General features: G+C 42.6%; 1 protein-coding gene across 1 annotated transcript; it reads left to right on the forward strand.

Annotated features, from left to right (window-relative positions):
- Positions 1–1,272: 1,272 nt before the first annotated feature.
- Positions 1,273–13,075, forward strand: ccdc124 (coiled-coil domain containing 124). Its single transcript, XM_048252845.1, has 5 exons — positions 1,273–1,398; positions 3,211–3,398; positions 8,739–8,949; positions 9,945–10,050; positions 10,380–13,075. The coding sequence occupies exons 2-5, from the start codon at positions 3,240–3,242 to the stop codon at positions 10,579–10,581; spliced, it is 678 nt and encodes a 225-aa protein (XP_048108802.1). The 5' UTR covers positions 1,273–1,398; positions 3,211–3,239; the 3' UTR covers positions 10,582–13,075.
- Positions 13,076–24,369: the final 11,294 nt, after the last annotated feature.

Raw genomic sequence — 24,369 nt, forward strand, 5'->3', positions numbered from 1 at the left:
TGTTGCTCAGATAGGCTACACCTCATCATGGATAGCCTCAGTGGGTAGTCCGATAATGGTGGGAAACTTTACCCGAACAAAACCTAAGCAGGCTAAACGACATGTTCAGACACTGTAGATCACCGAACGGGTAAAGTGAGACAGAACTGAGAATAAATTCACAAACTATTGTAAATTGTAGCCCTCGGCGTGGCATGTTTTGCAACTTCGGGCCTGTTAGCCTAAGGTTGGACAAATTGTTGCCATGGCACGACATAGCTTACACGCCAAAGACCCCTTACAAAGGAGGACATTAAGAGTGAATTATGTAGATACGATTTGTCTTTTACTCTTGGGTGTATCATCATTGATTATATTTATGGACTATATTGGACCCAGGCCTTGTGAGTAGCCTAAATGGCGTGTCACCATTCATCCGCGGCCCGGTTTGAATCATCCTCCCCTGCGACTGCACAGTCCAACCGTTGGATTCCCGGAAGACCGACGGCAGTTTGGTTCAGTTTATCCAGAAAGGACAACAAAAGACGCTTGTTAAGGTGATCCGTAAGGGTCCTTTCTTCCTCTTTCATCTTGCTCTCGGCCAGGTCACACTGCAGTGCTGGCTCGTCGGGCGTCTCTGTTGACGAAACACCTGAAGCAACATGAGGCAAACCGTTCAAACATTCGCTGCCGTGGCAGTCTTGATCATCGACTCCGTCCAGCGTCGATACTTCTTCCGTCTCCATTCGTATGTTATTTAAACTAGTTTGTAAAACAACGTTTTCTAGTTCTTTCAGTCTTTTGCTATGACCATTACATGCACTGGACCCTGACTGACTGCTAGCATTGTTCATCTGAAAGTCCTCACGGGAAGACTCCATATCGTTGCGGTATTTTCCTAGTCAGTGACGTCATGAAGTAAATAAGTGGACGTAAAGTCACAAGTCTTTCCCTCTGCCTGTTTCTTTTATTGTGGCCTGTACACATGAACATTGTATGGGCGGACCCTAACGTGATTTATGTCATGTTATAACAATCAGCAAGAAATGCAGTATTTGAATAACTATTCTGACGTTAAGGCCTGCAAGGGCCTTATTTTTGGGCTCAACCACTGATCAGCAATTCTCTTAAACTACTACTACTACTACTACTACTACTAATAATAATAATAATAATAATAATAATAATAACAATAATAATAACACTTTATAACTTTAGATAGATAGTGAAATGTCAACAATGAATGTGAGTGGCTCTCTATTATGGTGTTGCGTCATTAAAAATTGTCATTTGGCACGAAGGACCCAAACAAACTGATGTCTGTTGCTGAACGGCTAACATTACATGCTATGCTACAGCAGAGCCCAGGCTGGTAACGTTACCTTGGAGGAGGCTCATACCGGAGCGAAAACAGCTGAGGTAAGTGCATACAAAATATCTCTCTTTATGTCACTCTCGTGTAAGTGTATCCAGTATTTTCCGCACAGACAGACAACTCGTAAACCCACTATTCAGCATTTGTCAGAGTGAAATACGACGAGCTAACTAGCCAGTGGTGAGGCTAACGTTACATCTAGCTTCTATTCCATTGAGCATGTTCAAAGGCTAATGCATTGCTAGTTGGCCTGCGCCAAATGAGACTGGTTATCATATAAGTTCTGTACATTGTCTCTAAAGTTATCTGGGCTTAATAATAGATAGCTGGTTGATGTTCAGTCAATGATCAATAAACCTCTAGATACAGAATATCATACGCCTTTCAAGTAAAACAAGTATAAGTTATATTTTGATAACGCTATCAAAATAAAATCACATGTTTGCACTTGATAGCTAGCTAGCTAGCTAGTGCTACGATCACCAATGTCAGCAATGCATCTAGCCATTTGAAACCGTTCATGATTTTTAAAGCTAACTTTAGCTTGAGGATTGACATGCCACTGTGGTTTGTGTCGTATAGACTGCGTATGTCTCATTTGTTTCCTAACTAAAAGTAACGACTTGCTCATTAGTGTGACATTCACAGCAGTGTGCGATTCACTTACTCTTTTGCACGAAACACATACTGTCCATGCCCATAGATGCATATATTTGGTTCGTGCCCATAAATTACCTAGCAAGAGAGACGGCGAACAGTTTTTAACATGAATTGACGTTATCGGTGTTATGCTGACTCAGTCGTGGAAACGGTTGCATTGTAACCCCAAAGCAAAGGCGTGTGTTTGCGCTGAACACTTTTAAACGATTTATCTAACTCGTGTCGTCATGTCTACATAGAATTTACAGTGACTAAACGTTTGGAAACAAGCTAGCAGTCTGGTTTCAGAAATGCTGTGCCAGCGTAATGTTTTCTCTGATGCCTTGCTTGCCTATATGCCACTGAAGAAACAATTGGCCTGTGACACGCCGTTAATGTTTTTGCATTCCAACTGTCAAACCAAATGTTAGGTATATGGTCAAAAGCGTCACATGCAGACGCAGTATACAGTAAGTCACAGACTGAGCTGGAATAACTTAAATTTAAAGGCTGGTTATGCCATTTACGTTTTCCTCTACAGATAGCCCTAAATATAATATTTTTGAAGCAAACCCTGATGTAATGTAACACCAGGGAATAATATATTTTATTTTGTCCCTGCTCTGTCAGTCTGGAGTCATGGAGATGGCAAAAACGATGTTTCACCTTATTGCACCTTATTTGGGACGTTTTTTTGTGTTAAACTACTCTATGTGTGATTGTGCTTATGTTAGTGGATAGGAGTGATAGAATGCCTTTAAGTATAATTGAGAGTAAGTCCCTTAACATAAGAGAACTGATTAGAGTTGGTGTGCGTAGATGCTCATTTAAAGCAACACCAAAGAGTTTTTTTGTACCTTAAATTAATGTTTCCAAAATTGTTTCCGTGGTTCATCAACTCGTAACAGGGTGAACGGCACTTCTGCATTCGCTTCGCGACCCTCTATCGGCTATAACCGCACTATGTAAGTTTGCCAGATCGGGTAGCGGGTTTGTAGTTCAATGGAATGAGACATAAGAAACTACAAATTTGACTCTCATGATGTCGCAATACATCGTACTTTCATAAAATCATGCAACATATTCTACCTTGTCTATGGACATCGTTATTTGCAAAGCCGTTGCTGGATAAACAAATAGCGTGCGTGCGGCAGAGGAAAAGTTCTTTGGTGTTGCTTTAATAGAGAAACCAATGGATCGTGTATGTTATGTTTCAGTCTTTTCCAGCACTGGAGTATTCTCGGGGATGCCGAAGAAGTTCCAGGGTGAGAACTCCAAGTCGGCCACTGCGCGGGCCCGAAAAGCAGAGGCCAAGGCCGTTGCAGATGCGCGCAAGCAGAAGGAGCTTGAGGATGCACTATGGGAAGATAATGACAAACATGTGATGAGGAAAGAACAGCGTAAGGTAAAACCAGTGTCCTCACATTGATTGCACACAGCATCACATCATTCAAAATGTTTGTCCCTTCCACAGGGCCAGTACTGTGTACGAACACAGGAGTTTCTGACTGCACACACTGAACTTACAGCTAGAGAACCATTAGGTGCAATTTGATGAATTCAACAAGAATGTATTGTATTAGAATCGAAGGTTGCACCTTTAAAGGGAGTGGTTGGGACATTTTTAACAGTGAAAAGTGCAGCTCCTGCACTAGTGAGGAAAATGGGCCTGTATCCAAATGAAGGTAAAGCAAATCCAAGAAACACTTGCAATGACCAAAGGCAAGACTATTTCATGACCATCTAACTAGCCCATACCTCTCATTCAGTTACCCCTCCCTCTCCACTTTGAGCAAGTTCAGAGGGCTTCTGTTGTGTATGGTAGGTAAGCATTATCATAACATTATATCCAGTCCAATGATGCTCACCTTTTCAGACTCACAGGCAAATGAGTAGTTTTGTTTCCACTCTCCTAAATGAACAACAAAAAAACTAAGTAAACAAACAAATAAAATAGTGTCGGCATCAGTTAACGGCTAAATTATTATTTTGTACATCTTATCTGTATCGGCCGAGAATTTCGCAGTGTATCCCTAAAAATGAATAATGCACATTTATTTTGAAGGGAGACTTTTTGCTGTTTGCTCATTACAAAAGCCAAGTTAGCTTCTAGGCCTTTTGTCAGTGTTGCTATATTAACAGATAAAGGAAGTAAGAGATTTGTATAAAATTATGTTGGAGCTCCTGAAGAAAATGGTCCAACAAATACACCTCAGAATATCGTTTTGAAAAACACCCACAGTTGGCACAATATAACACTGGCTGGCAAACCTGATGTAAGGCAATTCATGTGAAAGCATCTTAGATGAAATATCTGATGTGATGATGTGAAAATTTCCTATCCACACAAGGCGTGATGATACTTTTCCTTCAATGAACAATAGGAAAGCAACAGCAGTACAAAACACTCTTATGGTTCACACTACAGTGATGGTCAAAAGTATTGGCACCCATGCTAAAGTTGACTGAAAAGAGGAATATAAAATCATCTTTTGGAAATTGATTTTGACGCCTTAAGTGAAAAATGAGGAAATATCTAACCTTTAAGGACACCAATTTTCTTAGTGAATGAATAATATAGTATGTTATTAGTATCATAATAGTAGTCTTAGTATCATAAATAAATAAATGTTCTTCCTTAAAATACAGGGGTCATAAGTATTCCCACCCCTATCTTAAATTCCCATAGAGACAGGCAGATTTTTATTTTAAAGGCCAGTTATTTCATGGATCCAGAATACTGTGCATCCTGATAAAGTTACCTTGGCCTTTGGAATTAAAATAGCCCCACATCATCTCGCACCCTTCACCATACCTAGAGATTGGCATGGGTGTTATTTCAGTTAGCCTATTAGCTGGTTTGATTTGCATTGAGCTCAATGAGCATCAAACCAGCTAATATGTCTGTATGGGAATTTAACATAGGGGTGGGAATACTTATGACCCCTGTATTTTAAGGAAGAACATTTATTTATTTATGATACATTATTCATTCACTAAGAAAATTGGTGTCCTTAGAGGTTAGATATTTCCTCATTTTTCACTTAAGGCATTAAGATCAATTTCCAAAAGATGATTTTATATTCCTCTTTTCAGTCAACTTTAGCATGGGTGCCAATACTTTTGGCCATCACTGTATTATGACTGCTGCGCAGCGAAGGTATCTTTGGCTGACATGAGTGAGTCATGAAGAGTAGGATCATTATGACACCTTCTGAATGCATGCCGAGTTTCGTGGAATTCCGTTCATGGTGGGCCATACAATAAATTAATATACACTACTCACAAAAAGTCAGGGATATTCGACTTTCGGGGGAAACTTCAGGATGAACCTAAAATCCACTATATTAGTGATTGTACACCAAGTGGCCTGTAGATAGCCGGACACAGTTTTCTGTGAATATCTCGATAAGCGTAGGATTTATTTTTTTAGTGCTCTGCGCTACATCTAGTTAAACTTGGCCATTGATCCACAGTTCACATGCATGCTGACCTGTAGGTGATAGTCCATGTGTTACACCACTAGTTCTGACCACATGATGGCAGCATAGTTCAGTGTTGGGGACCAGCAGATGCTGATACTGTAGTAGTCACTCCAGAGCCAAAGGGGCAGATGATCAACAGCAGATCTTGAAACATCAGAACAGGCAGCGCTGTGGATCCTTGTTTTTTCCCTTGTGGATTTTTGTTTGTTTGGATGGTCTTTTCAGGATTTGTTTCTAAAGTATGTGATGGTTATTTATAAACGCTGTAGAGCATCCATATCGTGAAAAGTACACTGAATAATTGGAATTACTAGAGTACTAGAGGCAAAACGTAACAAAATCCTATATTAAACTAAAAGGGGCAAATGATTTGGGGTATTTGTGTAAATAACTGTAGGAATTTAGATATTTTTGAGGAACTTTAATATTACTATCACAGTATTGTGGGATGATTAGTGGTCACAGAGTAGGTAACATTTTGTGGGCCTGTGCTATCGGGCCATGGTTATGTTGATCCCTGAATATTGGGAGTTATTACTGAGGCAAAGCCAACATACAGCTTACGGTAGTAGAAAAACAGTGTGGTTCACTGGCCTCTCCTTTGAAGTTCTAGATGTTCCTGTCACCCAAGGGCTATTCTATATTGCATCACTGGCAGTCACCTCTTGTGTTTTGTCCCTGTTTGCGACACGGTACCCTTCTCTATTCTCAACCCATGCTCTTTGACACTGATCAAAGTGGGCATGCCACGTCTGCCAACTCTTTCCTCGAGAGCAGGCCTGGGACTGTGCCAAGGTGAGCCGCTCTGAACTTTTTGTCCGACTGGTACTACGGATCACAGGACACTTTGACTTCTGCGCTGGGGGGTGGGGGGGGGGGGTGGGGGTTGGAGTTGCACAGCTGTCGCACCCCAGTGGCCAATCCCAACCCTCCCACCGGCTCCTGCACGGTCATCACAACTGCCATCCAAGTCATTTTTTCCCCATCTTCCTCTAGTGTCTCAGGAGGCTCCTCTTATATTCTAATCAACTCGGGATCCCAGGGAGGACCATTCATCTAGAACTTAATGGGTCGATGGTAGGAGGGTGTGAGGTTACACAGGAAATTAAGCTCCATCAAAGCTAAAAAGGGAATGAGGAGAAGGATGGAAATAAAGGAAATAAAGAAAGAATGGAGGAATGAGGAGAAGCCGAAAGAGAAGGAGAAGAAGCCTCTCTGTCATAATGAGAACGGGAAGGTGATCTGAACCTGACAGTCACACGTTGTGATTGATGACCCCTGGAGACTGGCCTGCTAGCTGATCCTGCCACCGCGATGTGCAGAGTGGACTCTCGTGAGAGGTCGAGCAGTGGGCTGTTGGCGCTTTTTATCTTGGAGGTGCGCTTCTTCCCTTCTCCCGCTCAAGTCTCCCCTCACCCTTCTCTCCTTCACCTGCACATTTCTCATCCCTACCTCTCTGTCCTCCTTTGTGCATCTCTCTCTACTCTCACACTCTTATTTACATTCCATTTCTTTCCGTTGATCCGTCTGATCTCCCTCCTCCTAAATGCTACTGATGTACTACTACTATATACTACTCCGTTGGTCTTGTTCCTCCCTCCATCCGTTCTACCCTCCTCTTTCACCCACAACCACAGTGGCCCTCTCACCCACTCCTTTCTCTCCTTTCTCTCCTTGCCCCCGGTGTCCCAATTGCCTTTGCTCCTCACCCCCATCGCACTCGCTTTCCCTATCCGCTTTCCTGCCGTCCCTCCCCTCTCTGGGCTCCCATGCTCTCCTCCGCATGCATAATTCAGTCGGTGCGGTCCTCGCGCGGGCACCCGGGGTGAAACGGCAGCACCGCAGGCCGGCCGGTCCGCGGGCCTGGCCACTTCCCTAAGTGGCTGTGGTTAAAATGCTAAATCACACCCTGTTCCCGGGCCTCTTGTTACAGCGCCGCCGACACCTGACACCAGGCCGGCTTATCGGAGCCGCGGCTCGCTTGAGCGAGTGAAGGACGAGGAGGCTGCATTGTGGCTTTTGCGTGCGCTACTACTCTTTTAATTACATTGCCATATATCATTGGCCCACATGTGAGCCTGGTAACCTGAACCTCTCTCACACTCTCAAGTTAGTACAGACATCTCTCTCTGACCTGATTCTTTTCTCCCTCCCACCCCATCCTGGTCCTTCTTTTATTTTGCTGCTGTCTGTTGCAGTGATTCTCCTGGATGCCTGTGCTCACCGCCTGCCATGTAAAAATATCATTCTGTCTGGAGGGACAAGCACGAGCAGACTGATTGTCTGTCTAGACCTGCACCCATCAGGTGGGGACTAGAAGGTTTAGAAGTGGGGATGGGGTGTGTGTGTGTGCGGAGAGTCGTCTAAAGTGTCTCCTCGATTCTGTTGACCTGGATTTCAATTCTCAGTGCAGGCACTCTGGTGTAATCCCCTTGCTTGCTTGGCTCTCAGGTGATCTTGACCATGATGTCTTTAAAAACAGGACCGGATTTCTATTCTAACTGGTCAATCTGTCGTCCCTAATATACAGTATAGCCAATGGACCAAATGTGTCAGTCTTGATGGACACCGTGCCAGTGCTAGTTCCATGCATAGACCTATGTGACACTCACACATTTTGTGTATGTAGGGTTTTCGTCAGAAATATGAAACACATTGTGTGCACAAGGTACAGTACTGCCATTCTCCTCACAAATCAGGAACAAGAGTCAAAACATACTTAATGTCCACTCCTATTATTCTTGGATGAAATGAATTGCACACCTTAAATTAAATCTTCCAAGTAGACCTCTGCATGTATGGCACACCTATGGAGGAACTTGAAATTAATTTGCTGCGAATCCTACAGGTTTATTAGGGGAGCCATCTGCCATGTGGGTCAAATCTGCCATGAACTAATATGCTAAATCAATCAAATGATAAGTGAAAATATTGATTATGTATTCGTTATGAGGTTGTGCACCTTTCCGTTTCACCATTTGTGGCATACCATATTTTTTCTGTTTTCTCTAAGAATTTGGGTATTGATTTTTATTGATTAAACTTATCCTCCTCTCTTGGTGCCTTGGTGGATGCACTATATTCAGTGGAAAGGCAAGAAGGGCAATGTTGTGGAGACGTAGTTATAAGAATAGTTATAAGTATATTCTCGCTGTCTCCTTGTCCTCTTAGACACAGTCTAAATGTCTGCCCCTCATGCTTGCAGCCATTTGCTGAGTAAGTTCTCATGCACTCCTCCTATGATTGTGGTTTGCTTGCAGGAGGACAAGGAGAAGAAACGCCTGGAGGCCCTGGAGAGGAAGAAGGAGAACCAGAGGCTTCTGGACGAGGAGGATGCCAGGGTGAAGGGCAAGGCCAGGGAGGCGGCTGCAGCGGCCGCAGCCGCAGCAGCGACCAAGGTGACCCGAGCTCAGATCGAGGAGACGCTGCGCAAGGAGCAAGAGCCGAAGCCAGCAGAGGTCAAGGAGAAAGGTGAGGGGATTTTACTCTCTCTTGCACACCTATGTAGTTATTTAGAATCTACTACTTTGCTTGTTAACCTTATCTTTTTACTGGATTTCTTTACTTGCTCTATTTCTTTCTCTTTGTTCTTTTCGGACATTCCTTTTCGGACATTCCTTTTCGGACATTCCTTTTCTGACATTCCTTTTCTGACATTCCTCTGTTACATTTTGTAATTCCTGCTGAAAAAAAACAGCTAGAAACCAGATTATGCTGGTAGCTGGTTTTAGCTGGTCTCTGCTGGTTTTCCTCCAGCTCTTGCTGGTGTAGCTGGTTGAGCCACCAGGTGGACATGCTGGTGTGACCATATGAGGAAGCTGGTCATGCTGGTGTGACCAGCCTGTCATGTGGGATACAGCTGGTGTAAGTGGTCATGCTGGTGACCAACCTACCAAGCTTGACATTGTTGGTGTAAGATGGTCAACACATGCTGGTTTGCTAGAATGACCAACATAAGCTGGCATGACCAGTTAAACCAGCAACACCAGCTAAAATGACCAGCTTGAGTTGTAACGACAAGCAAAACCAACTGAATTACCATCATAAGCTGGGTAAACCAGCTGAAGGTATGTTTTTGCAAGAGTTTTGCTGGTCAACCATCATAGGATGGTCAAACAAGCTGGTCAGCTGTTTTTTTCAGCAGTGATCTCTTTCTGTGTCTTGTGAAATGTGAATTTACTGTTTTTTTCACATAACTGTTGAATTTGCTGTTTTAAATTTGCTAAATATTTGCTTTTAGTGATTGTAAGTTGATTGATAATGATTTGAAGACCTTTGTAAGTAAACATTCATCTAATGGTCTTTTTAGGGAAGGGCAATAATTGGATCTTGTTTTATCGAAGTGTATCCGGTAGGAAAATGACTTCTGAATGTTGCTGAATCAAGCAATTTTATTCAAGGACCTCCCTCAAGCCATTCATCCATCAGGCACCTTTTTGATCCAACCTCTTTCCTCCTCCCCACAGAGAAGAGTCACCTTGAGACACCCTTGGAGGAGAATATAAACCGGATCATCCCGGAAGAGGGGTCCGTTGAGGCCAGAACCATCGAGGATGCTATCGCAGTGCTCAGGTATGTGGCTTGGACCTTGTGGAGTTGTTTGTGTATGATGACTAGTCAAGGTCATTTTGCCCACAAAAGGAGAGGGTTTTGATGAGACTCTCCCATTTTAAAAGTATGCAGTATGGAATAGCATAGTGATGAGCTTAGTAGACATATGCAGAGTATGATGTTTTATGTTTTATTTTATTAATATTTTTAGTTAGTGACCATGAAGCCCATGACCCTGTGATGTAAATGCACTTCAATTTCATAAACTTTTCCTTCAAAGATGGAAGGTGAGCAGTTGAGGTCAGTAGAAACATTTTGAAAACGTAACCATTTATATTCTATTTCTGTAGCACGAAGGAAGAGTCAGACAGGCACCCTGAGCGGAGGATGAAGGCTGCTTTCGCTGCCTATGAAGAGGTGAACATGCCACGCTTGAAGAAAGAGAATCCCAACATGCGTCTGTCGCAGCTCAAACAGCTGCTCAAGAAAGAGTGGACCAAGTCCCCCGAGAACCCTCTAAACCAGCGCTTCACTTCTTACAACACCAAGTGAACAGGCAACCGATCGGCCCACCAATCAGGAAACGGTGGCAACAATGATGACTTAACAAGAACTGTTTAACAACTATGCACACAACACCCCAAAATGAAATCATCCCAATTGACTGTATTATTAAATTCCCATAGATTTCTAAAACCGGTTGCATGTTCACTGACGGTTCATCTCAATATAAGTAAACTGATCACACACATCTCTGCCGCATCTACCCAATAATAATTAGGTTAGCAAGTGCCATTTAAACACATACTCTCTCTCTCTCTGTCTATCCCTCTCTCTCTTTCTCTCCCAGCATTGGCATATATTCTGTATATTTATATATAATAGATGCCAAAATTACATTTGACTTATTAAGGTCCTATTGCAGTCCAATGGCGCTACAGAGAAACATGACAGAGAGAAAGGGAGTGAAGTATAGTTGAAGAAGTTCATACATTCTTACATAACACACAGACTATATTCTGTATATCTTGGATCTCTTCACCAAACCCTCCATTTGGCCTATTGAGAAAACACTGACTGTGGATCATCACTTATCTCCATATCACTTGTTCTACTTCACACAAGGCTACGGATGTGCTGCTGCCTAACAACCACGATCCTGGAAGAAGCCCATCATGGTTATGAAACCCCCCCCAACACACACACACACACACACACGCCGCAAGCGATAGGAGGTCTTTTCTCCGCAGGTCCTTTTGCACATGATGTGGGACTCCCCACTTTGCCCATAACATCCACCCTGCAGTATTTGTCAGTCATTGGGGACTCGTCAATATTGCAGAGGTTTGTGTAACACTTGCGTTGCATTTGTCCACTTGGGACACACGAAAAAAGAAAGAAAGGGGAACTAGACATGAAAGGAAATTGGTGACCTTTTTCCATCTCGTTGGGTTGATATGGGGGAGAGTTTCCATTCAGCGAGCTTTACAAGCCTGCGGTCGGCAGGTCTGCCATATGCTGGCGTTAGTCGTGCGCACCACCTGGCGAGATCCATTTGTCGGGGCATCTGGAGAGCGGCGCTACTGCCAACACTCTGCACAAGCTCCCCCTCATCCGCCATGTGCATCACTCGCTTTAGGTGCTCTTCTCTCGCCTCAGCCAATCCGCAAACAGAAATAATAAAAAGCAGCAACTGTACTGAGAAGATGGTGAAATTAGTGATAAAGGTAAAACCCAAGCGCTTATTATGTACAGGATTTTTATTATTATTATTATTATTATTATTATTATTATTATAATTATTATAATATTATTTTAAATGGTAAATTTTATTTGGGAATTGATTTGATTTTGCTCTTAAAAAATGGTGTGAGGTCAATAGCTAACTGGCCTCAACATGGCACTTGTATCAGATGAGCTCTTAGGACGCCGAGATTGGTGGAAAGGAGTAGAGCAGGAGGCGGTGAGTAAAACACATCCCACCTTGTCACGCCACCCCCAAACCCCCAACACACACACACACACACACACACTCTACTCTACCACCACTCACGGTCATCTTTTTTTAATTAAGCGGCCAAATCAATAATGTCCTTCAGTTGGTGCTCAAATGGATGGCGTCCCCTTTGAGGAATGGATAGCCTGTGGATAGAGATCAATGCTATCGTGACTGGACACCTCCTCCCTCCCCACCTGTTCACCCTTGCTGTGGGACCGTACCACTACTTCTCCAGCTCCAAACATCATCCGCAAAACAGGAAAACAAGGGCATTTTCATCTCACCCCCAAATCCAAAAACATTTTTCTTTCTGTCTCCCTTGCTGGAATGTGTTTTTTTCCTTTCTCTTCTTTTTCATGGAAGGAGCTTGGAGGATTTGCATGAGGTCCTGGCATGTAAATGCTTCATTCTTACCCCCTGATCACTGTCAGTGTCTATTAGTTGGAGATGCCTTCACACTGGCTGAAGCACATCCATAAAGCAGGAATAAGGAATATTCAATGTGATGTTTTAAGTTCAGGAAATGCCTTAATTTATTTACTATACATGGATTTAATCCATGGACTCACAAAACATGTTGGTGGAGTACAACACTCATTGAGTTTGGTGATTTCTAGTTAACAAATTCGGCATCCGTAATGAAGCTGACTCGGACGCTTTAAATGACAAGTGTGGAGAGTGGACTACTACCTGCTCCTTTATATTGACTGCATCTCATGGAAGCACCAATAAAGTTGATAAAGGTATCTCATCTCATTCAGCACAGTTCTGTCTCTATTGTATTAGTTGAGTGTGTTGTATTTGTTGATTGTGTTATGTATGCACTGCAGTGATCGGAGTTGCTCACCTCACACACTACAGGCCGTAAAAATATCACGTGTCTGGTGTTCACACAGAACAAATAGTTGATCAGGTTGACCTGGCTCATGGGGTAGGCATGACTCAAACATCTTTAATGTGATGGATCAGGTATCACTTGGATGATTGGTTAAAGGTTATTTGTGTGTCATTTGGAAACCTTTATTAAAAGTGTTTACCTTGATTTAACTAGGTTCGTTCACTAATTTTTTTTTTAAGGTTAGATTCAACTTTATTGTCATTGTGCAGAGTAAAAGTACAAAGACGACAAAATGCAGTTTGTGTCTAACCAGAAGTGCAAAAAAGCAGAAAAGTGCAATGTGATATACAAGTATAGACAGGTGGCGCAAAGACGGGACACTAAATATAGTGCAATGTAGACAGTAGTATACAGTTGGTTTACAGAAGGTGGTTTAGAGAAATATAAATGAAATATAAATATGTGCAGTGTATTAGCAGTTATTATTAGCAGTTATTTGTATGAACTGAACGGACTTCCTCAATATAAGGATTTAAACTGGTGTATCATGACTTCCATGGATTTAACTGTCCTATCTATATCTCATTGTCACATGAGAAAGAAGAGGATTGAAAATATTGCTAAAAATAGCTTTTTTGAAAGATAGACTGTTCAGCTTGCCTGACTCAACAAGGAGGTGCATACAAAGAGAGATGTAAGTGAATTGCTGTGATGTGTGTAGGCCCACATAATGACATGCTTGAAGTTATTCCGGTGAGGGTGTGCTTTGATAAATGATAAGCTTATGTAGCAATTGACAGGCTATTGTAGATCTGCATGGCTTGGTAACAATGTGTAAACAGGTTTGAAATGGATGGCCCCAACTGATAGCTGTTATAAGCATTTCAGTTCTCTGAGGAATATGTGTTGATTTTCCCTCAAATTCTTTTGCCCCCAGCCAAGAGGCAAAAAATAATCACACTTTGTGTCAGCCATGCAAGAGGGTGAAATGCAGAAATCTGGTTGTATTTGACAAATATATATATATATATATATATATAATGTCTGTCAAAGCAGTCAGATTTTCAGTTTGCATTCAAGAAACTCTCTGTTGATGACCTTGTTAGGACCCTGTCAGAGGGCAAGTCTGGGAGTGTCCATAAGCCTGTTCTGGGCTCTTCCCAGTGCTACACATGGGATGCTCGGTACAACAGCAGTGCCAAATGTTCCCACACTCCGATGACGCAGTAAAGATGCTACCTTGGCAGGGGCTGCAAACCTCCCGCAATTTCTGCGGGCCGTTAGCGGGCGTGCAGCTGAGAGCGCTGAGCTGTGCCGAGGATGAGTGGAGAGGAGGGGGGACACATCGGCGTCCGGTGGAAGAACACATGCTTTGATTAAACGCCTGAGCTGACAGGAGAGGCATGGGGAAGTGCCTGTTCTGACATTTTTGTTTGCTTCATTTTTTTCTGGATCTACAGACCTGATTCTTTAAATAGTCTCATTGCCCCCCATCCCCCCAGAAACACACACACACACTTTTATATAACCTACAACTACAGACTGGGTGAAGTACTAATCATGAGCAGTAAACCTTTAAAAAGCAGGGATGATGTCTGTGTATGGAGGGGGGATTCCAGGGGCCCTGGACTGACAGGGACCTCCCATTTAGAATATAATGATCAATATTATCATTGATGGGTGGGGGGGCAATGGTTTATTCTTTCATAGGGCCTGCAGTGGTCCTGTGTTAAAGCACAAAGATGTAAAATAACACAACTTTGTACCATCAATAGAAATTAAAATAATACATTTTAATAAAATTAAATAAATAAATAAAATAAGAGGCTTGAAAATGGAGAGTGAGTGATGTCATCAGTGGTGCTGACCAGGGCATGAGGCGGCTGGAACCATATAGACAGGGTGCAGTGATGAGAGTTCAGCTGGAGTTTATTGTTTATTGATGGACAGGAAGTGCCCAGAGATCATGGAGAGACTTCAAAACCACATGGAACAGCCTACTTTATACTGATTACAAAAGTGCACAAAAAGACTGAAGATGGGAGATATGTTTTTGGCTGAGTCTAGTGTGGACAAGAGCCAGTTGATTTTTGCCCATACTGCAGCCTGCAGAGTACTTCTCTTTCTGAGACTCAGCGCAAGATGTAATAAAAGCATCAAGGAGGCCTGAAGCATGGAATGAGGCCCCCTCTAAACTATTTTCTTCCTGGTTCCCCACAGGGCTGTGTCCTTTCATCACTGCTTTTTATCTTATACACCAATGACTGTGGGAGTACTTATAACAGGCACCTTGTTAAATGTGCTGATGGTACAGTCATTGTATGCAGTTGATGACTGATTGCCTGGTGCAAAGATTTTTGGCTATCAATAAATATGTCCATGACTATAGACATGATTATCGACTTCCGTAGGTCACAGCCTAATGTCACATATACTCATTCAGGAGAAGGATGTTGAGATTGTTTCTCATTATAAATATTTGGGAACCATTATTGATAATACGTTATTCTTTGAACCCAACACTGACGCTATTTGTGTAAAAGGCCCAGCAGTGGCTTTATTTAGTTAATGTGTTGTCTCTAATGTTTCAGTCTCTGGCTCAGTGTGGTAGGAGTTGTTTTGTTTGTGTTGTGGAATATGTATTTGTTGTTGTTGTTGTTATTGTTACTTCCTTTCTTATGTCTTGATGCCTGCTGCAGACCAAATTTCCTTAGGGATAATAATACATTTGAAGTTGAAGTTGGTCTGGCTGTGTTAGACTGCTCATGTTTTTGTTTTTATCAAATGCAGGCCAGTTCAACAGCTTCTTAAACACTGTTTAAAGTAGAGAGCGATGGGGTATAAGAGTGAACAACTGTCTGAACAGTGTGAAGAGTGAACGACAAAGTAAAAAGAACTTTAAAACTCTAAAAAGAATCTTATCTTGGCATATGGGACACTGCAGTGGAGTGTTAAAGAGGGATTCATAAAAACAGACTCTTTTGTGACCGCAGTCTTTGCCATCAAATTAAAATTAACAGGGAGGAGCTCAATTAGCTCTAATAGCCCTCCATCACCAGTGTCCTCCGTTTTATGAATGTTTTGTTTTGTCTTCCATGAAATAACCATGTAGTGACAGGATGAAGTGAAGGTAGTTCTGCCATGGTGGAGCAAGCCAGTGAATTTGACCACACATTGGTGGCCTGGTTGGAAATCAGAAGTGCCGTCTCCTGTGGGACTCTCAACGCCTAGACACGAAATTGCCTCAGCACCTGCCGAGAGACCGGGAACAGCTCTCGGCCTCCTGCCACTCGGCCCATCTGAGCTGCCCCACTGATAGAATCCATGGCAGTGAATGCCCTCTCAAACCTGTTGGGTATTAAAGCAATTAAGGACTGTTTCCCTGTCCCCAGACCCTCAGCTGGTGATTTTGCTATTGGCTGGACTGCCGCAAGGGTATGTTAAAATAGCCTATATCATCTTTGACCATGTGACAAAGTTTATTGCCTATATCTATCACATGTAAGTTGACATTTAACATGACAGGCAAAGTGGCTAGGATACAAGGATACAAGGATACAAGGAAGTGTGGGGGATAAAAAGTGCAGTAGAAGAGGGGTTTAGTAGATTAAGTGGTAAGGGCTGCATAAGAAAGGTGGGGGAGGATTGGGATTGGGGGGGGGGGCACCAACAAGGAGCACCCAAGAGCAACAGGGGCAAGGAAAAACTCCCTTATAAAGAAACCTTGGGCAGATCCACGGCTCAAGGGGCTAACCCAACTGCCAGGGGTCTTGGTGTGTGTGTTGGGGAGATGACAAGGGAGATGGGATAGTGTGCTGTGTATGTGGGGGGAGGGCAGTGTGCAATATGTGTGTTGGAGAAGCTTCCTCAATGTGCTGTGTATTGGGGGGGGAGAGGGGGGGCAGTGTACTGCAAGTATGGTGAAGGGACTTACTATTGCATACTTGCAAGCTAAGCTGTTTCATTTTCTAAAGTCTTCACAAGTCTTAGATAATGTGTCTCTCATGCCATATGTTCCCAAAAGTGCCTAACTTGTCTGTATTTTGTGCTCTACTTTATCAATTCACCCATGACAGAAATGACAAATTCCACAAAGTATTGCTGGAGGTATACCAGTCAGAAAGGATTTACTGTATGTTTGCATGTGACCCATTCCAGTAGTGTACTTCATGTTGGTCAGCGATGTTGATGAGAAACAGATATGGGTAGCATTACAAACTACTAGCACAGTTTCGGCTTCTTTCTTACATCATGGCACAGACATATCACTGCCAGTGGCATACAAGGTACCTCGATATTGGCAATTACATGGATGTAATTAAGATGTGTATGGTCCACATTATCAGACAGCTGGAACCTTCAGGCCTTGTGATATTGGCACTGGTAAACCCAACATTTATTCTGTCCACCTGAGCTGCGTCTTTAAGCATGAGGCCTCAGTTAGCACTTACACTGTGACTGATATTGATCCACTTCTGCCATTTGTCTCTTGCAAGGCCTTGAGTTTGGATAATTTACTATCATGACAACAGAAAGGCTCTGTTAGCCCCTCACAGGTTATAGATGTGACTTCAGCCCATTACCCTGTAATGTCTCATTGTTCACAAGCTTGAGAGCTGAGTTCATGTACATTAAAGCTATAAGTTAACAGGCTTGTTTTGCTTTGAAGGTTATTTGAGTTATAATGCAATCATGTAGAATAGTTCCCCTCAGAATTCTGAAAGATACAGATAAATCAGGACTCTTTTTTAGCATGGAGAAGAATTATTGGCATAATATAGGCTGGCAAAGACACCCAGACATTTTTCACTTTATTGGTTCCCATATGAGCAGACTATTTTAAAAACCCGAGAGTAACACCTTTGTATGGGGTTATATAATGTTCCCCCACTAATTTATTGCTAAACCAAAAATAATTAACATTAGCTCCAGATTGTGCATTTCCCATCGCCTTGTGAGGTTTTTCATAGCTTCCTGCTGTGTCTGTTAATTAAAATACACACCCTTCCTGTACACGAAGATAAAGAACAACATTTGGCTCTCTTTTGCGACAGTTTCAGAGTCACTGCCAAATTGTGTAGCCCTCAAGGACAGGGTGCACGGCTGAATGAGATGGTTAATCACTGGGAGAGCAATCTCATAACATGCTTAAGGGAGGAGATTTAAGACCAGTGAAGAGTACTCTCACTGCCATTTTATTAATGCTTTAAAGGCACCGTTAAGAGTTGTTTTACCTTAACATAACACTTCCAAAATAATTTAGATGGCACATAACCTCATAACTTAACGAACAGCACTTCTGCCATTGTCTGAATGGCCCTCTATAGGCGATTACCGACCTATACCAACTTTCTGTGCCGTACAGACTGCTGTTGGTGCATTCCCTTTATATTGTATCGGAGTTACATATGTTCATACTTTGTAACAAAAGACACATATTTAGTTGGTTTATTATTGCGGTTCTCAACTGTAGGGGGACAAATCTTCTTTAGTGCTGCTTTAAAGCCCCCCTATGCAGTTTTGCCAATTTCTTTGCTGTTTTCTCACTTTTTGCTCGTATGTTTCTCTGCAGAGCTCCCCCTAAAGCTTCAGAGTATATATTTTATAACACTCCTCAATCAGTCAGTCTGCAGTTTCCTCTTTCCCTGTTCCTCCGACAATGGTTTACCCGCTTTTTGCTTCTTTTCTTAGTGCAGTAAAGCAATTTGTTACATTGCGAGACCCCGAGACTTTTCGGTCTCTGAGGCCGGCGGCTCGCTGGCCTAAAGTTGCAAGGCGGGTCTTTCAGCTCACAGACGCTAGGGGGAAGCGAGACGGCCACTATTCACCCCAGAAAAAGTCATATAACCAATCCAATGACTCCGAAACTGTTAAGGTAAATTAAGCTAAAAAACGTGCATGTTCCCCTTTAAAACATGGGTAATGTTTCAAAAAGAAATTGTATCAGATTTGGTGTGTCAATATTCCCTCTGATTCAAACCAAATAGTGTCTATGAATGCATAATTTAAGGTCAAGAAATTTAAATGGTTTTGCTTCTTACAGCTCCGATCCATCTGGGTAGAATATTTCCACATAGATCTGGTTTTTATTCTCAGTGACCATTTCAACATCTTTAGATTGGTTTCTGCCGCAGCTGGAAGACTTTCACCGGGAAAAGCCCCTGCTGCTCAGAGCGAGAACACGCTTCTAAAAATAGAACGGAACTCCCTCAACAACAGAGCCTTGGTACATGACAAGGTCACGTTGCTCGGTATTCGATCACCCCTTTACACACACATGGACCCACACAACAATCACACACCAACCACATACTCTCTCCCTATCGCCCGCATTCCCACCAAAGCCATGATTTGAACATGTGGCATGTGTAGGTGTCTGGTAACTATGCAGACATGCTAAGCACCATGGGGTATCAGTGGTTTGGGGTCATTATCTCCCAGCTGAGTCTTCTGCACTGCATTCATATTTTAGAGGCAGGGACAGGGTGAATTTCCGTGTTTGTGATCATCTAAGAGTATTAAAGCAACACCAAAGAGTTTTTTATAACTTAAAATAATGTTTCCAAAATCGTTTCAGTGGTTCATCAACTTGTAACAGGGTGAACGGCAATTCTGCATTCGCTTCGCGGCCATCTATCGGCTATAACCACACTATGTAAGTTTGCCAGATCGGGTAGCGGATCTGTAGTTCGATTGAATGAGACATAAGAAACTACAAATTTCACTTGCATCTAATGTCGCAATACATCATCCTTCGTAAGTCAAGCAAAATATTCTACCTTGTCTGTGGATATCGTTATTTGCAAAGCCGGTGCTGGATAAACAAATAGTGTGTGTGCGACAGAGGGAAAGTTCTTTGGTGTTGCTTTAACTTCTATTGCAAAATGTCTATTTTATGAGCATTTGTGGAATTTTAAGTTAAACTGAATTCTTGGAGGACAAATTAGGCTATCTTACTAATATTATGCAAATTCCTAATTGATCTGCTGATCATTTGTTGTAGTTCACATCAAGGTTTAAAGGATTATCTCAGTTGTATGGATGTACATTTATGTAGATAACAGTTACTTGTGTTTTTGTTGTGTTACTGAGACATTGCATCTTTTATATTTTCATTCATTTTTGGCAGATTTCACTTTTTCGATATGCTTACAATCCAAACACATCAATACTTATCTTAAATTACTTATTACTATTACTATTGTTTCCCCATCACTAAAAATTACTAAACTCTAGGCCTGTAATTGTAATACATATGAAATATCTCTTGTTTACATGATGCAGATATGTTTTTTTTTTTATTGTTGTCAAGTGCGTAGTTTCTGATGCGAGTTGCTGCTTTGTGCATGTTCTCCTTGTGGCGGGGGAGATAAGAGGCTTTGTGTGGGCCTTTGAACTGCTGAGCATCAATGGCTTCTCTTCCTGACCCACCCCTCCCCTCCCTCCACCCACCTCCAGCACCATCACCAGCCCCTGTCTTCATTTACACATTCCCCATTCAGACTGACCAGCATCACTCCCCCTCACCTCAACTCTGGTCAACAATACCACCAGCAAGGCAATGCTGTGTAGATGACCGGTAGTCTATATTTTATTTTTCATCACTGACAACAAAAAAAGAACAGTTTTCCCTCCGAAGATTCAATGTCAGCTGCCTTTTAGGATTCTGCTGGGTGCCTGTTGCTTTGTGGTCTCTGCCCCCCACCCCCCACCCCCAAGGACCGTCCACAGTCCACACACCTCCACCCACATCACCACCCGACGCCCAACATCACCGCCCCCCATTTGCATGGCAGCTCTTAACAAGCTCGACTGCCCTTTCTTCAGCATGAATCCTCATTATCACTCTCAAAGGGAGGACCAGTCCTATGTCTAACGAGAGCCGGCGGAGGGGGGAAAGGACCACCATTTGCTGTCTCCATCCAGTCTCTTCAAGCTTATTCATTTTTATTTATCACCCATTTACTAAAGAGAACCATTCCTCCAACCTTTGCCAATATTGCTATTAAGTTTCTTTTCGGCTTCCAAGACAATGGAGTGAAGCTGACAAGTGACATAAATAAGGTAAGAACATCCTGTTGTCCTATGGTCCGTGTACAGGAAGTAGCTGGAGTAATGTTTTGTAAAAGTGTGACAGATTGGATGTTTGGGGAAAAAGTTGGAAATCTGGTGCCACATTTCACTATGTTGTTTACATTTATTACATAATGTAGGTACTTTGACACAGCTGATTAAGGGCTGAATACTCTCTTGTGAGAACAGTTTAGAATGCTTCCAAAACATTATGAGACACCATAAGGCAGTTGAAATTGTAAATATACTGTAAGGGTTATATGTTTAGCAAAAAAGGATAATACACATGCATCTGTGTGTTTGTGTGTGGTATCAGCATTTTGAAATGATTGACTGCACATACAAGCAAAGATTCCATGCATGCCTTTGTGTTTGGGAAACCTTGTGCAAGCAGGAGATACCATGCCAGAGTAGGATAGTATCCTAGAAACGGCAGTGCTCTTTGTGCAACCATTTCAAAATCAGGGTTCTCTCGTTCTCTCACCAGCTTCAAAGTTATCAGCATGGCCGCCATGTTCTGACAGCCTCCTGCCATCACAGTGCCCTTGTCACTCGTGCTCTCATTTCTGTCGACACCTTCTGTTGTGTGTATGATTTTGGTTCCTATTTCACCATAGACTTCCTATTGGATTTATCTTTTACCACCTGGTCCTCCTAATGACCGCTGTTATTCACCAATGTTGTTGTTTTCATTTTTTATTTGCTGCTTATTTAAGCCATCTATCATATTCACACTTTTAGCAAATCACACTGAGTGATGTCCATAGCATCATATATCAACAAACACATTGGTGTCACAGGGTAATGACCTCATTATGGCTAGCTATGCTTACCTGTTCCAGTGCACATGTTATCTTACTGTTGCTCAAACTCATATCAGACGGTGTAAGCAATGCACAGCAGTAATCTATAGGTTTGATGCTGATTACGGTCACGCTTGTTTGTTTGTTTATTTGTTTTTTGGCACTGCTTTCTGATAAACATGGCAGGACTCCCATACTCCCTCCCTGCGAGTACACACTCACTTGCCTCTTCCTTCCCTCCTTCTTTCCTTTTCTCTCTCTCTCTCTCATCCTCCACTTTTTTTTCTTGGCACTTCTCTTTTTTTCCTGGGAGGCACCAAATGAAAGTAGATCAGAGGAGCTCATCTGCTCCTGACAGGGCCCCTCCATCTCCCTAACTGCTGCGTGTCACGCCGTGCCGCCTCACAGTTCAGAACATGACCACAGATGTCCCTTTACACTAGCAACAACAGCAGTAGCCCTCCCTGCGTCAGAGATGCTCAAACAGGCACGACTATACAACCTCGCCTGAAATATGCAACACAAAAATGCTGTAACAAGTACCAAAATCTCTGAGTGAGGAGAGTGACTGTCATATAAGTAAGTTAATTACTGGGTTAGGTTTAATTTTGAGGAGGAAGGAGGTGGTTGCTTTTGAGAAGAGCATCACTTTACTCTTCTCCCTCCCTCTCTCTTCTCTCTCTCTCTCTCTCCCTCTTGTGTTCTCTCTCCTGTGCATATAATATTGTATTTGCAAATGAAAGTTTTTTGAAAAATCTCATTCTTACCATCACATCCATACTCCTCATTGCATTGTGTACTAGCTTCATACCTCAGATTTCCCCAGTGATTTTCATCTTCTCTTTGAACAGCCACGACAAGACTTGGTGAATTCACAAGAAATGGCTGTTTTCCATTCATGCTAACATATCTATGCGACAGCGACAAGGTTGTCTGTGCTCCTGTCACATCTGATCCTCTTCTCCTGCTGACAGTGTTGCTCCTCAGTGTGGCCACCCAGTGGTGGTGGGCCTTCCATGCAAACCATGACTGAGGAACAGGTGTGTGTGTGTGTGTGTGTGTGTGTGTGTGTGTGTGTGTGTGTGTGTGTGTGTGTGTGTGTGTGTGTGTGTGTATGTGTGTGTGTGTGTGTGTGTGTGTGTGTGTGTGAGAGAGAGAGAGAGAGAGATGGGGTATGTCCAGTCTGCATCAATAATGCAGAGGGAGAGTGCGTTACATAAGACCTCCAGGCTTGATTACCTGCAGGATTTCTGAAAATGCCAAACCCTCTTCTGTCTGAGGGCAAAAAAAATCACAGACGTGTGTAATTCAAAGGTCCAGAAGAAAAGTTATGCTTTCAGGTGTTATTCCTTCAGTGCCCAAATGCTCTCCAAAAGAAACTGAAAGCAAAAGGTTGCATTATGAATTCCTAATCATCTTAATGACTGGTGAAAACTGTGGTTCTCAGAACTCCCAGATTCCTTCTTATTAATGTTATTTGATGTTGGCACTAAATGCAGTGTTAAACCATGTGTTCACTGCAGTCACCTGACTTTTAAACATGTAGCGGCTCCAGATGAGATCCTTTGGGCCCCAGTCTTTCCTCTTAGTCTCTCCTTCCTTTCTCTCCCTCCCTCTCTCTGTCTCTCATTCTTTTCCTCTATGTCTGTTGGATCAGGAAATTAACAATTTATATAGTTGTAAGCAACGTTGCCTCCCAAACCACGAGCAAATGATACTTCATACTGTCCAGGTGCCTGTCCACAGCAGAGCCTAATTACTTAATGAAAATGATCAAGTTTCCCCCGCGGCCGTGTCCCAGATCGGACACAAAAAACATCCCTTGACCTGTTATGACACTGACCACTGGCTTTAATGACAGAGATCTGCCACATCCAAATATAGCGCTGCATTCTACTTGCCCACAACCCTGAAGCTATCATCTCTTTGTCCTCGCCCAGAAAGATGTTGATAGTTGTTTTTCTCCCTGCTCTATTCAAGCAGGGTGCCCAGTGCGTCTGCAGCTTTTGCCAGGCTCTCATTTTGTGAAATACGGGCAGAGACATTCACTGATATTTACTGGATGGTACATGGTCAAAAGATGGTAAAATAAGCCGCAAACAACAAAATCTATATGTTGTCTTTAACTTTTTTTAAGTGTATTTACTGTATATTCTGCGTCTCTTCTTTTACAGGCTTAAGATGGTGGGGACAAATCATGGCGTTTGTGGATGTTGCCTATGACACTGAGGATGAGACTTGCATAAATGAAGAGCAACTTGTCGATGAAGAGATCCTTGACAGGCCTTTACTAACCAATAGGAAGGATACCATTATTTAACAGACCACCTCTTCCTCATTTTTTTCTATTCTACAACAGCTTCTCATCTGCCAGGTGATTGCCATATGTGCCCATCTGAACTGGTAACTATTAACTATTAACTTATTGACTTGTGACTAACTACTCATTTGGGAAAAGGCTGAAATGATTTCGGTTGTAGAAGTTCATAAACTTTACATCCCCTTACTCACTCAGCCACTGCCACCAGGCTGTTCGCTGCTATTTGGGGGTTCATTCACGAAAGTCGTGGGGGTTTATTTTCTGATGAAGGCGGTGTTCCCTGTAACTACTCTGTGACGTGATGAGG

The sequence above is a fragment of the Alosa alosa genome, chromosome 9 (genome assembly GCF_017589495.1).
Source record: "Alosa alosa isolate M-15738 ecotype Scorff River chromosome 9, AALO_Geno_1.1, whole genome shotgun sequence".
Lineage (NCBI taxonomy): Eukaryota > Metazoa > Chordata > Actinopteri > Clupeiformes > Clupeidae > Alosa > Alosa alosa.

Bases quoted from the DNA above. Each gene is read 5' to 3' on its own strand.
- ccdc124 (XM_048252845.1), top strand. From the start codon at position 3,240: ATGCCGAAGAAGTTCCAGGGTGAGAACTCCAAGTCGGCCACTGCGCGG. The intron at 3,399-8,738 runs GTAAAACCAGTG...GTTTGCTTGCAG, and splicing joins TGAGGAAAGAACAGCGTAAG to GAGGACAAGGAGAAGAAACG. The intron at 8,950-9,944 runs GTGAGGGGATTT...TCCTCCCCACAG, and splicing joins AGCAGAGGTCAAGGAGAAAG to AGAAGAGTCACCTTGAGACA.